The following is a 16029-nucleotide window of genomic DNA, read 5'->3' on the forward strand; positions in this document are numbered from 1 at the left end:
AAACGACCCAGGACCATGACACATTTAGCCTGGAGAAATAGTTTGTTGCTTTATAAGAAAGCCCTCCGCAAAGCCAGAACATCTTACTATTCGTCACTGATTGAAGAAAATAAGAACAACCCCAGGTTTCTCTTCAGCACTGTAGCCAGGCTGACAAACAGTCAGAGCGCTCTCACAGATGTAACATTATCTACAGCTACTTTTAGTACCATTGATGTTCAGTTAGACTCTTTTTCTCCAGTTGATTTTTCTGAGTTGACTTCAATAATTACTTCCTCCAAACCATCAACCTGTCTTTTAGAGCCCATTCCTACAAAACTGCTCAAAGAAGTCCTGCCATTAATTAATTCTTCAATCTTAAATATGATCAACCTATCTCTAATAATCGGCTATGTACCATACTGTTGACCATAATATCCTATTAGAGCGATTAGAACATGCTGTAGGTATTACAGGTACTGCACTGCAGTGGTTTGTATCATATCTATCTAATAGACTCCAATTTGTGCATGTAAATGGAGAGTCCTCTTCACCCACTAAGGTCAATTATGGTGGACCAATTCTATTTACATTATACATGCTTCCCCTAGGCAGCATCATTAGAAGACATAGCATAAATTTTCACTAGTATGCAGATGACACGCAGCTCTATCTATCCATGAAGCCAGGTAACACACACCAATTAGTTAAACTGCAGGAATGTCTTAAAGACATAAAGACCTGGATGGCCGCTAACTTTCTGCTTCTTAACTCAGATAAAGCTGAGGTTATTGTACTCGGCCCTGAAAATCTTAGAAATATGGTATCTAACCAGATTCTTACTCTGGATGGCATTACCTTGGCCTCCAGTAATGCTGTGAGGAACCTTGGAGTCATTTTTGACCAGGACATGTCCTTCAACGCACATATTAAACAAATATGTAAGACTGCTTTCTTCCATTTGCGCAACATCTCTAAAGTTAGAAATATCCTGTCTCAGAGTGATGCTGAAAAACTAGTTCATGCATTCATTACTTCCAGGCTGGACTACTGTAATTCATTATTATCAGGAAGTACAAAAAACTCCCTGAAAAGAATAGAATAGAATAGAATAGAATAGAATAATCCTTTAATTGTCCCACAAGGGGAAATTTGGGTGTAACAGCAGGAAGAAAGACACATATACAAACAAACAGTACACAAGATATAACTGAAAGCCTTCAGCTAATCCAAAATGCTGCAGCAAGAGTACTGACAGGGACTAGAAAGAGAGAGCATATTTCTCCTGTTTTGGCTTCCCTTCATTGGCTTCCTGTTAAATCCAGAATTGAATTCAAAATCCTGCTCCTCCCATACAAGGTCTTAAATAATCAGGCCCCATCTTATCTTAATGACCATATCACCCCATTAGAGCACAGGGTGAGCCACGGCTTCCACCTCAGCTCTTTTTTCAAAAAGGAGAGCGCTGTCTGCTGCCGCTCATACAAGTCGACGTCAACTGGGTCCACTTCGTGTCTTTGCCGCAGGTGTTGTTCTTCTGTCAGTGTAGTGTGTGGAAAATGGAGAAAGAGGACCCAAATGCAGGACTTGCAGGCTGGTTAAGAATGAGCACGGTGCTTATAATAAAGACTGGATAAACTGAACTACAAGTCTAAGCTTTGTTTTATATTTTAATATTGTCATTTTTTTTACTTTGGTTGTTGTAAAATCTTAAAACCTGTTTAGTGTTTAATGAAAAATTAATTAAATTTAAAATAAAAGCCCATTAATGAACTGCAAAAACAGATTACCTCTCATGAGTTGAGGTTTTAGACAAAAGCTGAATCTGTTTACATCTCCAACAAACAAAGACTTGACTTTCAGAAAAAAAAACCCACTACTAAATATAAAATTCTGTGATATTTTTGCAAACAAGGCTTCAAGACTGCAAGTACACTTAATCTTAGCTCTTTACTTCCTGAATAAAAACTATTTTTTCGGTTACTTTGAAGGAAATGTTTTTTATGGAAGTATATTTGCTTCTTCACTGACCCCTGCAGACCTCTGTACCAGCACACGCACATCTTCTAAATATAATATTATATTTTAAAGGGTCTTAGACTCCACCTATTTTATAGTGAACCACATTTTGTTGGAATATAAGAAGGAAGATTCGCTGTTGGGCTTCCTCAGAAGGGAGAGGATCACATCCAAAGATCCGGTCCCAGAATATTCCCACTTCCTGCTGATATGGATCAGCCACAGCGGGATCAATAGGAAATAGGACTTCTAGATTGCACATGCATCATAAGAACTTAAAGCACCATCAGGACACTAAAGTTAATGTAAGTGCGTTAAATTGATCTTGTCAAATAAGTTTAGGTCTTCTTTAATTGGGTGATTAAAAACTCACTGATCTCATGACTGCACCCCCAAATATAAGGAAATAGCGAGGCATCTAAATAACACATGCCAAGGATGTTTGATTTACAGTTTTGTCATTTGAACTACAATTTTGTTAATCCAGTTCATATTGAAATGTTTTGTAAAATACCATAATACATTTTAAATGCTTAATTAATAAGCTGTGCTTGTAACACAGTAAAATAACCCAAATCATATGTGAGTTTCTGTGTGGATTGGTAATACCAGCAGTAAGCATTTTGATGGCCAGTGTTAAGAATCAACTCTTAGAACTAATGGATGCAACTTCAGAATTAAAGTTTAGCAGTTTATTTATAAAATGCTCAAAATATTCAGGAACAAAAGGGCCCAGAAGTCAGAGTTTTCACAGGGGAGAGCAGGCAGGCACGTCTGTTTTGTCCTGAAGGACAGTCCTGATAGTAGAAGTAGGCACACAAGCTGAAGCTGTCAGCACAGAGAGACAAAACAGGAAAGTCCATTGGAGAGAGCACTTGTAGAAAAACAACTGAAAACCACAAAACACTTAAGATCACTTGGAGGCCTTAGCCTCCACTCTATCCAGCACCACCCATCACTTCACTGAAACACTCTGGCAAGAGTGAAGAAGGGCCAGTTTTTATTTAACCCAGTGTGTAAGTGCTAATTAGCCACAGGTGCATAGCAGGTGTTTAAACCACCAGCCATGAGGCCACACTCCTGGAAACACTAAAAAACAGAATCAGTTCAATTCAGCTTTATACAGCTGCTTTATATTGTCACGAACTAACAATAACAGAGGAAAAAAACAACAATCAGCTGACCCCAAATGAGAAAACACTTGGTGACAATGGGGAGATAAAAACTCCCTTTGAACAGGAAGAGACTTCCAGCAGAACCAGGCTCAGGGAGGGGCGGCTATCTGAGGGTGAGGAGAGGAAGACAGGGCAAAGACACACTGTGGAAGAGAGACAGAGATTAATATTAACTAACGATTCAATGCAGAGAGGTGTATAAAGAAGAAACACAAAGCATCATGGGAATGATGCACTACTGTCCTTGGAGCAGTGTGGTGCACACATGGTGGTCAGTGAAGGAGCTGTGACAGCCAAATATTATCTTATGAACATGAATTATTAATTTACTGTAACATTACTCTGTAGGCACTTGTTTCCAATACAGAGGAACATTTGAACACCAGAAAAATGATGGTTGCACTACACCAGCATACTTAAATAAATCATGACGCTGTGATCAACAGTCAGCTCTGAACTGAAACCAAACACAGAGCAATGGACCAACAGTGAAGTCCAGGTTTTATTATTCACATTTGGAGTAGACTGCTTCATTCATCCACACAGTTTTTTTGTTTGCAATAGTCCACTTGGCAGTTAATAACAAAGTCCATGTTTCCAAGCAGAATACTGTGTCATGTAACAGAAACACGGTGGGAGGAGGAGAGATAATCAGGGAGACAGGAGATACCAGGACACAGCTGAGAGGAGACAAAGTAAAATCAGACACAAGTTCCCATGAAAACATTTTATTTTGCAGGTTTTGACAGAAACTTCTCAGAATTCTCTGTCTAACCTAAGTGGAGAAAACTTTCTTTAGAGCAGCAGCAGCTGCTGTGTGGAGCGCTCCAGTGTGTAGTTTTTAATGGGACCTTTTAGCGAAGATGAAGCTGCTGCTTTTGTCCATGCTCCTCGTACTCGGTAAGAATGCTCACACACACACACACACACGCACACACACACACACACACACACACACACACACGCGCAGAGCGGTTTGTGAGTTCAAACAAAAGAAAGTGTGTAACATAAGTATCCCAGTATTACATCTGAGCTCAGGATCATGTGAACTGATGATTTTTGATTTCTGTTTAAAAAATGATTCCAGTGAAAACGATATTTACTGTAGAGTTTTCAGTTTGAATCGAGTCCCTATGAGATAAATCAGAATAATTTGTATAAAAAAATTGCCCCTTTATCATACACTCTTAGAAATGCTGGGTTAAAAAAATGACCCAATCCGTAATCCAACGCTGGGTCAAATATGGACCGAGCCAACGCTGGGTTGTTTCAGCGTAACAGGGTTGGGTTACTGGTTTGACCCAGCACACTGGGTTAGGATAACTTTCCAAAAATTGGGTTAAACTGACCAATGGTTTGTTGGAATTAAATAATTTGCAGTGCCTCAATAATGCTATGCTTTTATTAATAATAAATGTTATAAAGTTATATAGTGTAGTATTAAGTGGACACAGCCCTGAAAATAAAGGCATAAGACCATGTGTCCTTGGGGAGTAGAAAGCTGCAGACTCTCACTCATACTTGCCTGGGAAAATGTAGATAAGAGGGAACCATCTCTGGTGGAAAGTTACTGAGACACTGTTGTTTAGACTAGAATGAGAGAGCTTCTGTAATAAAACTATCAGGGGCGCACCACCATTTTGAGATCCGCGGCAGCGTGTCATGCAGGACGCATCTGCCTTCTAGAAGTAATAAAGTGTGAAATGGTCTACTGAGCAGTGTTTTGTCTTCCATCGGATGCCTCTGAGGAATCAAAAGAACTTGGTGAAGTGTTGATAAAGTTGAGGTTACCAAAAATTGGGTCGAAAGTCGGAACCCATCACATGGGTTATATTACCATTAACGTTTGGGTTAAAATTGCTACTTATTATAAAATTCAGCTCATAAAAGTTAGATTCAAAACAGATTTTCTCAAAAAATCTTTTTATTGCCATGTGATACATAGAACATAGACAGCAAATTCATAAAAAATATATCAATGAAAATAAAATGTGTAGAAATGTTTAGCTTATTTTAGAGTTTAGACATGTAGGAATGTTTAGTTTGGTTTAGAGTTTAGAAATGTGTTAAGATAGAATGTAGAATTATGGTAGAGACACTGACACTGCCCTGGATATAAATAAAGGCCTGACTGTGTCATGAACTTAGGAGTAGATCTTAGGAGACCCCCTCCCCGAGTTTGAACTGTGAAACTAAGACAAAGAGGAGTTAATGCTGAGTGGAAATTCCCCAGAGGATACCTGTGTGGGGGTCTCAAAGTTTGTAACTTGATAACTGTGGTCTGGAAGGGAGATGGGTTTTTATGGCCCCTAGGAAGAGACACACACACACAGTGCTTCAACTGTTACACTCGCACATTCACATGCACACTCACTCACGTGCACTCACATAGACACGCGGGTACGCGCACACACAGGCACTCACGTGCTCGTGCACATAGACACAGACACAGAGTTTCCAGCACACCATGGGGGATTTATGATGGGGTCGCCTCTATAAAGCTGCCTGGAACTAACAAAGGGGTGAAGATTGTTTCAGAGGGACACCGGCCTCGTCTTCCCTTCTAGAAGTGCATGCTTAAATGAAGATGAATAAAGATTTTGTAAAAATAACTACTGAGTTCCGGTGCCGTTTCTGGATCCCTCGGCGAATAAAGAACCGGGGCAAAACTGATTTCGCAACAAATGCAAGTGACAAAAAAGTATATAATTCATTATATTATATCCATTACTTCAAATCAGTCTTTGGTTACAGCACATGTACATGTTAACACACATGAAGACATGCTATGGAAAGTCAGCTCTGTTTTTAGAACAAATTACATGTAAAAACTCTTAACTTTTAAAAACTGATGAATTGATGATTATCTCAGTATTTAACACACATTCTTCTTCCTGACAGAACGAAGCCTTTTCCTGACGTTGCGTAGACACCACTTCAGAAAACCAGTTGCTGGCCTATGAGTTCTGCAAGGGCCGAACCATGCGTCCTGTAATGTTTAAACAAAAGAAAGGGGTCAGTAAAGTAAGATTTAAAAGATTATTTGCAGTTGTGTGGTTGATGTCAAGTTGTCTGTAATCCTGGAGCAGTGAGCTCCAACACTATGCCTGACATTTGCTCAGAGAGGACAAAACAACTATGAAGCAGACCCGTCTGTGGCTGTGAATGCTTGCAATTAATTGTTGGGAGATGGACTAAGCCAAGATCAAGTATCGTGTTTCACATGATGTTCATGTTTTTATCCTGTCACAAGGTTTTGGGCTTTTTTGCCAATAGATTCTCAATAGATTGAAACAAATGTTATTATTTATGCATCTATGTGCTTATGACTGAAGATGTCACTTGGATGAGTGACATAGAATCTGCATACATCTTTTAAAGATATGGAAATTGAGTACATACAAACTGTATATTTATTTTTATAATCACAATGACACTCAGTGTAAAAAGATCAACATAGAGGTCATTAAGGTTAAATTAAATAATTGAATTAAATTAAATAGTTTAAATAGACTGTGTTCCTTTTTCTTTTTTTTTACCTTTTTCCCACAAATGCCACACCCAATCTCATGCTTCCTTTATTCTGTATACAGTGATCTCTAAATAGTTTGTCAAACAGAGCAACCTCAGCCTCATTTCAAATAATAACGTTAAACAATGATATCAAGCATTTTTAAGTAGAAATAACTTTCTTCGTCACAAGCTAGTTATCTGTTAAAAGACCTTTAATGAGTAGGTAAAGTTCTAGATAAACCAATAAATTGTGGTATCAATCCTGTGATTTTCAAACTGTTAGAATTCACTTTTTACTTACCATGTTTTATTTCATAGCAGTGGAGAAGTCCAGTGATATCTGATCAGGTCACAGTGCAGTTGAAAAAGGCAGTTAGTGAGAATGATGTGGCTTCTTCTGAGGTTTATCTTCAACCCCAACAATTGGGTCAGATTTTGATCCAATATTTTATCAAAGCTGCCGAACCTATGAGCCAACCAGATTAGTCAAGCTGTGGAGTGAACTGAAGAACCCGGCACATTACCAACCCAACTCCTGAGTCATGACTTTTGAACCAATGTTTGGTCACAATAACCCAACTTATGAACCTACGGCTTTTCCCCAGCAGCTGAGTTATGAAAATAACCCAGCATTTTAAAGAGTGTAGAGAGCAATTGTAGGTGGTGAAACTCACATATTTTGATATATATATATTGAAAAGAGACTTATTATTGTGAAGTAAAAAGGTAATAATAGTTAAAAGGATATTTCATCATCCAGAAGACTCCATGGGGTCTTTATGGCAGGATGACTTTTGCAGCTCTATATTAAATATTTATATGAATGGCTTAACTTAAATCGTGGACTTCTACTTTCTATGTCAGGTGGTGCAACCAGTGTCCCTGGCAGCCATGCCATCACACTGGCGCTGCCAGAGGTGGTTATCTCATTAATAATGAGATTACAAAGGGTTTTCCCACACCTGCCCATCAAATAGCCTTTGAGTCAATTGTTCAATTACTTTTGTTCCCTTTAAAAAGTGTTAAGGTTCAAAAATATAGGGAAGGAAACACAGGAGGAATGCAAGTAACCACACTGGTCCAAAAGGTAAAGACAATGATTTTTAATGAAAAGACACGCGTGGAAGATTGAGCTGACTCTGTAAGCAGAGAGCCCCACAATCTCAATCTCCAAACATCAGAATACAATTTTTATACATCAGGGTTTAACGCCCCCTCATTGCGTCAGTACATCAGCTTCAAAACCACAAATGTTCTATTTGACAACTTAAGACACAATTAAAAGAACACTGGCTTCCATCTTCTCCCCGGTGGTTTCCCGCAAGCCCGCTCAGCTCCCGCCTCGTGCACCTGCTTCTTCATCGAACAGTCACCTACCCCAACCTAAAACTGCAACCCTAGCAACACCTGCTTGAACTTTCACCTACAAGTGAACCTCTCTAACCAAGTGTGTGTGTGTGTGTGTGGTTACATGTGTGTCTATGTGCTAACCACAATTGTACCCCATTTCACCTCGCCGACTAGCTCCTCAGAATAACTTTCACTCAGACTGTGGTTTTGGTTTCACTTCCTGCAAAGCATGTAACTTCAAAAAACATGTAACTTCCTGTCTTATTTTAGCACAGAGTTACTCTGCGTGGGGCCTTTTCTTTCACCCTGCCGTCTGCATATAAACATTTAAAATTATAAATCCAACTCAACAGTTTAAAGTGGTTATTAAAGTGGAGGCGCTCCTTGAGGCTGAAAGGGCCGAGCTGGTGCTCACCTCACCACCTAACCAGCAGGTGCCCCCCCCCAAACTACCCTCAAATCAGAGCCGCAGACTACGACAGGGAGGGGGAGGTCCCGGAGGTATGCCAGCTGCAGCCCTCGGTGCCCTGGAGGCGTCCCCGTCGACCGACCGACCGCTGCTACCGGTGCGATGAGCCTGGCTACGTGGCGCGCGACTGCCGGGCGCCCGCCCCAAAGGCCAGAACTATGTGGCCTCAGGGGGATGAGAGGGGGAGCGGTACAGCGAGGGGACCACCGCTCCAGCTTCCTGCCCCCCTCCAAGAACGATGCACGGTGGCGGGCCTAGTCGGGCACTTCAAGGGACTCTACCTGAGCTGCTGTGTTGAGGACCAGCCCTGCCAGGCCCTGGTGGACAAGGGGTCCACCATTTCCCTAATACGACCTGGTGTGTTTCCTGGAACATCCGGGCCGCTTGTGATGGGTTGGTCGCCCACCGACACCCAGCTGATGACAGTGACGGGGGAGAGAACTGACATGTGGGGGAAGAAACCGTTGCGGATCCGAGTGAAGGATCTGGCGCTGGTGCACGACTTCTGGCTTGCTGACATCCAAGACCAGTGCATCATCGGCCTTGATCTGCTGACCCGCTGGGGGGCCTGCGTTGACACCGCGAAGCTGGCTATCACTCTTGGTACAGAGACTCTGGCCCTCCAGTGCGGTCAAAAGCAGGGAACCGGAGACTGCAGGCAGACGCGGCTGGTTCAGCACACCATCGACACCGGCTCTGCTCAACCCATCTGTCTGCGCCCACGCCAGCTGCCCCTCGCGAAACGGCAGGGAGAGCGGGCCCAGGAGGCACGGGGCGTGGCGACTGCTCGGGCCACAGCCGGCGGAGGGGGATGGCTCTCGTTGACCATGCAGAAGCTGAAGCAGGAGCAGGAGGCTGATGCGACGTTGGTTCAGGTGGGGGCCTGGCTGGAGGCAGCACGACGCCCAGGCTGGACAGGGGTGTCAGGACAGGGGCCCGAAGTGAAGGCCTACTACTCCCAGTACAACAATCTGGAGACCCACAATGGCCTCCTGTACCGGAGATGGCGGGCCCCCGAACAGGGCAAGGATCTCCCGCAGCTGTTGGTGCCTCGGTCGCTGCGGTCGCAGGTGCTCGAGCTTGTCCACGGCTCGGTGGGGGCCAGCTACTATGGGAATGCTAAAACCCTCCGCCGTCTCAGGGGACAGTTCTACTGGCCTGGTTGTCGACGGGATGTGGAACTTCATGTGCACTGCTGTGACACCTGTACGGCACAGAAGGGCCCCACTCAACGCCCCACTGCCCCCCTGCAGCAGCATTGGGTGGGGGCCCCGATGGAGAGATTGGGAGGAGACGTCCTAGGGCCTTTCCCCGTCCCCGAGGCAGGGAACCGGCGCGTGTCGGTGGCCAGGGACTGCTACAGGAGGCTGAGGGAGCGGCCATGAGTGGTTCATGACTACACCCGCCAGGCCCAGGTCAGCGCCGGAGTACGACAGAAAAGAGCCTGCGACACCAGGTGCCGAGGGGGAGCTTTCGTGCCTGGCGACAAGGTTTGGGTGTACTGCCCGGTTCGCAAGAGAGGGGTGTCCCCCAGGCTGTGCAGTCACTGGCAAGGGCCGGCGGAGGTCGTGGGGCGGCTAACAGAAGTGGTGTACCGGATCCGCATGCCGGGCCCAGGGCGCGTGGCGGTGTTGCACCAGGAGAGGCTCTCACCGTACTGCCCGCCCGCTCCAGCAGCCGCTGGGGCAGGGGATGCTGGCGGCACCCCAGGTCCTCATCCAAGTGACTCTTCCCCTGCTGGTCGAGATCTGCCTGCGCGCCGAAGGAAGACACATGGACATTTGCAGGACTTTGTGTTGGGTAATGGGGTTGTCGGGGACGACTGACCCCTTAGGTGGGGGCTATGTAGCGGGCCAGGGCTGTTCGGGGTTTTGTTGTTGGCGTTTGTGTTCTGTTGCCATGGTTGCAGGTGGCGCTCCCTCTGTGTGTTTCCGGGTGAGAGAGCGCCATTTTGTGTGTGTGTGTTGTGGTTGCCGCGCTGAGGAGGGAGGTGGCGGCGGTGTTGGCAATAATAATAAACGGGTGCTCCCAAAGAAACCTCTGTCTCTCCCCGTGTCTGAGCTCGCCACAATAGTATTTTTTAGCAGACAGCAGATTCAGAGGTCAGCAGCATATATGCAGGGGCGGATCTAGAGAAATTTTCTTAGGGTGGCAAAGAAATCAAATGGGGTGGCAAAATCAAAGCCTTTTTTTTTTCAAACACATATGCAGGTGGTTACATATGGTTAAAATGATTCAAATGCAGTAAGTATGCACGTTTTTCATATAAATATAGTCTATAACTTAATTATTGTCTATAGCCCACATAATTAAATACTTTAGTTACATAAAACATGTGAGTTTTGATTTTATGTACTGTATAACCTGTATAATTAATACATATGTAGCCCAATAAGTATAAAAACCCACAAATGATGTGTGCCAGTAAAAAACAATATTGGTCCACCAAAAGACAGAGGAGAACAGCACAGGGATAAACCTGCAGGCCTGACAACAGGAGGTGTATCACTCCGCTGGTTTAGATTGTTTGAACCTTCAGCATTCAGTGAAGCTACAGATGGATGATTCAAACAAGACATGGTATTTCTCTACACCTCTGAAAACCTGCTGCTGTCTGTGTTTGTTGTTCTTTCAGTTATTCCAGTGAAGGTGGAGGTGGAGGAGGGGGCGGAGTCTGTCCAGCTGCCCTTCAAAACCACAAAAAACCTGTCGGGGGAAATTCAAGTGATATGGGAACGTTATGAGCCGTTCCAGAAGGCTCACGTGTTTACAAACGGCCCAAACCAATATGAAGAACAGCACGAGGTTTACAGAGGCCGAACTGTGATGAACAAAGACCTGCTGGAAACTGGAGACCTCAGTCTGACCCTGAAACAGCCCACAGAGAGAGACAGTGGAGAGTACAAGTGTTTGGTCTGGAGGAAGGTAACCTTCATCAGAAAGAAAACTGTGGAGCTCAAAGTCAAAGGTTGGTTTGTCTGTTTGTTTGTTGGCTTGCGTGATTGTCTCTGACTGTCTTGTGTCTCCTCTGCAGGTCCAGGATCAAACAGGGGACATCAGGACCAGAAGCAGCTCCACTGATCCGACTCCTCTGACTGCTGATCAATCAGTGTTACGACTGCTGTCTTAATGTTGTCTCTCATGTGCAAATTTAAGTGTGCAGGTGCATTTCTATCATTGGTGGATCCCAGAGACAGTGCCAGCAGATTGGTTAGCTACATGGAGACAACATATTTGATGACTCCACCATGGACAGTCATTCAGCCTCGGCCCATCACAGCCAGCAGTCTAGTGATGCTCGTTTTACAAAGGAGCCTGTAGGGGTGGACTGTTTTTTTTGTTTGATTACCGTTTTCTCCTGTTTTTGTTAGTTTTGGAGGTACGCTGCTGTCATTTGGTTTAATTTCTTTGAGTAGTTTGTTTATATCCTTGTCTCAGGGACCAAGCAGTAAAGCATAAAGGACACAGGTGTTTAATTTACAAAATGGGGTTTTATTGACCCAAAAGTATGAAAAGATATTTAAGAAAGCCAAAACTTAAACAACAGACCAACAAAAGAGGTCAACTCAATAGACTAAGCTCAAGATAACAATTAACGAAAGCTCAAACAAACATAAGACAAACTGACCTCCTGAAATGACACACGGGGGAACTTAAATACTGGTTTAGCTAAACCAAATGACACATGGGGGAAAACAAAATGGCTGCCTTATAACCAACTAATACAAAACAATTAAACAAACTTGAAACACCCTCCAGGCAACGAAGCATGAAGGCTGTCAGTGGTACTTCAGCTCTCCCAGCCCTTTGCCAGACGGGAGAGAAGCCAAACCCCAGCTGACTCAAACACAGGAAGATGTATTAATATAAAACAGAACTTTGACCTTGCAGTGTTCATATGTGTGCACGCCATACAAACATTGGAAGGTGTAATAAAAACAAATAATAAAGAAACAACATTGGACAATGAGTAGAATATATTTAAAGTAGTGACTGCAAAGCAAACTAAAGTGAAGTAACTAATGCTGAGGTGTGGCGCTTATCTTGTGCGGCTTGGTGTTTGTAATGGAGCGGCTGCTCCTGACTACAGATGGATGATTCAAACAGGACATGGCACACAGAGAAAAGGGAGTAGAAGAAGAAAGCTCAATGCCTGTAATGATGATCTGCATGGATCAGAGGAACAGTGAGGAAACATGGAGGAACCTTTAAGGAACAATGTAAAGAAAGAAAAACAGGAAACTCACTGCTGAGCTTCAGATTCAGAGTCTGAAACAGCAACAAAACACTGCCAGTAAACACAATCCAACTATTTAGTGTCACACAAAGCTCAGATGGCTCGTATATGTTTATCTCTGAATGTGTGTAAGAGTCCAGCAGACAGTCTGATCCAGTTTGGCTCTACTGAAGTCTGGATGTAGATCATGGAGGAATTTCTCACTTCAGGCTCTGATCCTGTTCTTAGACACTGAAGTTTTGTCTCGTTTTCTTCATCCTGCTAAGCTGTTCATGTTCAACACTACAGAGGGAACAAATCCACTCAGTGATTCAGTTTGTTTGGAGGAATCAGCTCATCTGAGGTCATTTGATCATCAGGTTGATTTGGATTCATTGAACATGATGGTATTGCTTTTTGAAGTATACTGATGGTAAGTCATAACCCAGACAGCTGCTCTGACTTTCTAGATTTCTTCAGTTTTGTTCATATACGCCTAAATGCAAATGGAAGAAAGCAGTCTTACATATTTGTTTAATATGTGCCTTGAAGGACATGTCCTGGTCAAAAATGACTCCAAGGTTCCTCACAGCGTTACTGGAGGCCAAGGTAATGCCATCCAGAGTAAGAATCTGGTTAGATTTTCTAAGATTTTCAGGGCCGAGTACAATAACCTCAGTTTTATCTGAATTAAGAAGCAGAAAGTTAGCGGCCATCCAGGTCTTTATGTTTTTAAGACATTCCTGCAGTTTAACTAATTGGTGTGTGTTATCTGGCTTCATGGATAAAGCTGGGTGTCGTCTGTATAGCAGTGAACATCTTTAACCAGTCACATTCATTTCACTGTGATGTGCATTAAAATGAAGCTCCACAGGCTGTTGGACAGTAAGCTTTATAGTTTCAGTTGATCCAGTTTAATGTGCAGCCATCACCTGAGAAATAATCAGCAGCACTGAGACCGCACTCAGCAACAAAGCCTTTGACTGGAATCAAAACCTTTATTTTACTGCTCTGTGCATTAAATCAGCAGAGTAATGATTTGCTGCAGCATTCCTTTTCACAATAGTGTTTACTTTTTATAGATTTTTAATCCCTATCTGATAATGTGTTTTTATTAGGTGGCACTGTAGGGATCATTTTTTGTGGAGTCATATGATCCATCAAACACCCCCTTTAGATTGGTTACATGCTGCCAGCCCCGCATCTTTCATGTGAACGTATGAGCAAACTCTGGGTTAACTTAGTGAGTTGATAACCAGCCTCGTGTGACTGCTTATCCTGCTCATCACACATGTTGGTTTGTACAACCTGACTGTAATAATGAAAACAGTCTGTTTTTCACTGGGATTCCCTGTGGTCCAGTTTGGGTTTTGCTCTTGAGTCCATTTTATCACTGGTTCAGTTTAACCATTTAGAGGAGGACAGTAAACTTGTCCTGGTGGAGGAGGAGATACTGCTGTCGTTCTCTGCAGTGGTCGCAGTGGTTTAGGCATTCAAACGACAAACTTTGTAACCTGAGTTTAATAAATAAACTCACTCACTGTGGTTTATTTTATTTCTGTAAAGTCACATTATGATTGTCCCAAAAAGTTGATTCTGTTTATCTGGATGAGGATCCAAGTGACAGACTCACCTCCGTCCCCTCAAACAAATCACTTAGTCATGGACGTGTTCGTACAGCAGCTACTTTCAGCTGCTCCCTCATCATAAGACGTTGTCACAGCAGACAGCTCTGCATGTTTTACACCAAATGCAACACAAAGGTGGTTATTGTACCACTGAACATGTTAACCGCTACACTATGGAGCCATAAACCTCTGTTCTTACAGTATAGTATGCTTTTATTAGATGAAAGTACAAACTACCAATATGCTCATATCCAGTTTCTTCACTTGGTCCCAGTGCTAATAAACATTATGCACATCCTGATGGGAGCATGTATATCTGATCGACAGTGATCATAATCCATCCTGTAACAAACATGTCTGTGTCGGCTCACAGAACAGAAAACACAAAGCATCTTTGCTGTGTCGGCTTCTATTTAAAGAAACAGAAACAACAAAAAACCTAAAACCAGCAGCAGCAGGGAAATGACACGTCTCCTCCACCATGAGCTGCACAGCCCTCGGATAAAGGAGACTGTCTTAGAGAACGACCATGTTAGGAGAGATCATTGAAGGAGGGCTGGGACATGACAACACATTCATTTTCCCAAGTTTCCAGCAGCCACAGGAACGCTCATAAAGAATAAATGTCAGATTTATTAAAGCGTCTTAAGAAATAAACACAAACACAGAATTCAAGTGTAGGCTTGAAATACTACTTGAAATGGATGGTCTGAATATATATGAATGCTAGTGATGGATAGATGAGGCCTTGTGAAGCGTTTCAGCACATTCCCCAAACTGTGTCGACACAGTGTTGCTGTTTTGCTATGTACTGACACCTGCTGGACCTTAAATATCATTGCAGGCAACTTATTTGAGACTCACAACAGACACTGATTCAATGACCTAGTCATACTTGTACACTGTAAGGTATTGTACTTGCCATGGAATCATTTTATATCTTCTATATTGCAAATATTGTAGACATCTATAAATATATTGTGAATGACATTAGGTGAAAATTAAAATGAAAGTTTTGTGAAAGTAATATTACCCATTTGACTCAGAGTTTATTATAAATTTTTATTCAGAAAAATGGCTTTATCCAATGTTTTTGCATTCAGTCTATTGCGTTTATTTGACACCATTTAACCAGCTTTGAAAAACACATGCTCACAGGGCACAGATGAAGCTGGGATACACAAAAACTGTTAAGCCAGGTGGGAAAGTTTCTGATAAGATGTCTTCCTATTCCCTCAGTACGTTAAAGGATCCTCTGATCTTGGAATGTTTCTCTCTGACACTCTCCACAATACTAAGGGGTTGGCAGTCCTTTATAATAAAATTCAGGACTGCCTCGTCCAGAACGGTCTTCCCAGATGCTTGATTTGAAAATAATAAAACACATATTAATAAAAAAAAATGATGATAAAGCTGTTCAGTGTCTATATAGGCCTACCTGTGTTCATTCTCGGTGTGTTTGTCTCCTCATTTTCATGTTTGGCTCTGTAATGCCTAAACACTGAGGAGGGTCTTTTGTTTGTGAAATGCAGAACAGATGCGACATTTAACCTGCATAAAATGAAATAAGTAATTTACACTTCACCTTATTTGCAGTTAAAAGATCAAAATGATCCCAAACAGCAGAAACATTTCTTTTTCTTTCGGGCTCCATTTTGTTTTTGAAGAGATGTGTATTTT

General features: G+C 42.7%; 1 protein-coding gene across 1 annotated transcript; it reads left to right on the top strand.

Moving 5' to 3' along the window:
- The first annotated feature begins 11082 nt into the window (after positions 1 to 11082).
- Positions 11083 to 12058, top strand: LOC134622709 (butyrophilin-like protein 10). The gene is made up of 2 exons (XM_063468077.1): positions 11083 to 11473; positions 11540 to 12058. The coding sequence occupies exons 1-2, from the start codon at positions 11083 to 11085 to the stop codon at positions 11584 to 11586; spliced, it is 438 nt and encodes a 145-aa protein (XP_063324147.1). The 3' UTR covers positions 11587 to 12058.
- The last annotated feature ends 3971 nt before the right edge of the window (positions 12059 to 16029 follow it).

Source organism: Pelmatolapia mariae, unplaced genomic scaffold (genome assembly GCF_036321145.2).
Source record: "Pelmatolapia mariae isolate MD_Pm_ZW unplaced genomic scaffold, Pm_UMD_F_2 NODE_ptg000158l+_length_39583_cov_1, whole genome shotgun sequence".
Taxonomy (NCBI): Eukaryota; Metazoa; Chordata; class Actinopteri; order Cichliformes; family Cichlidae; genus Pelmatolapia; species Pelmatolapia mariae.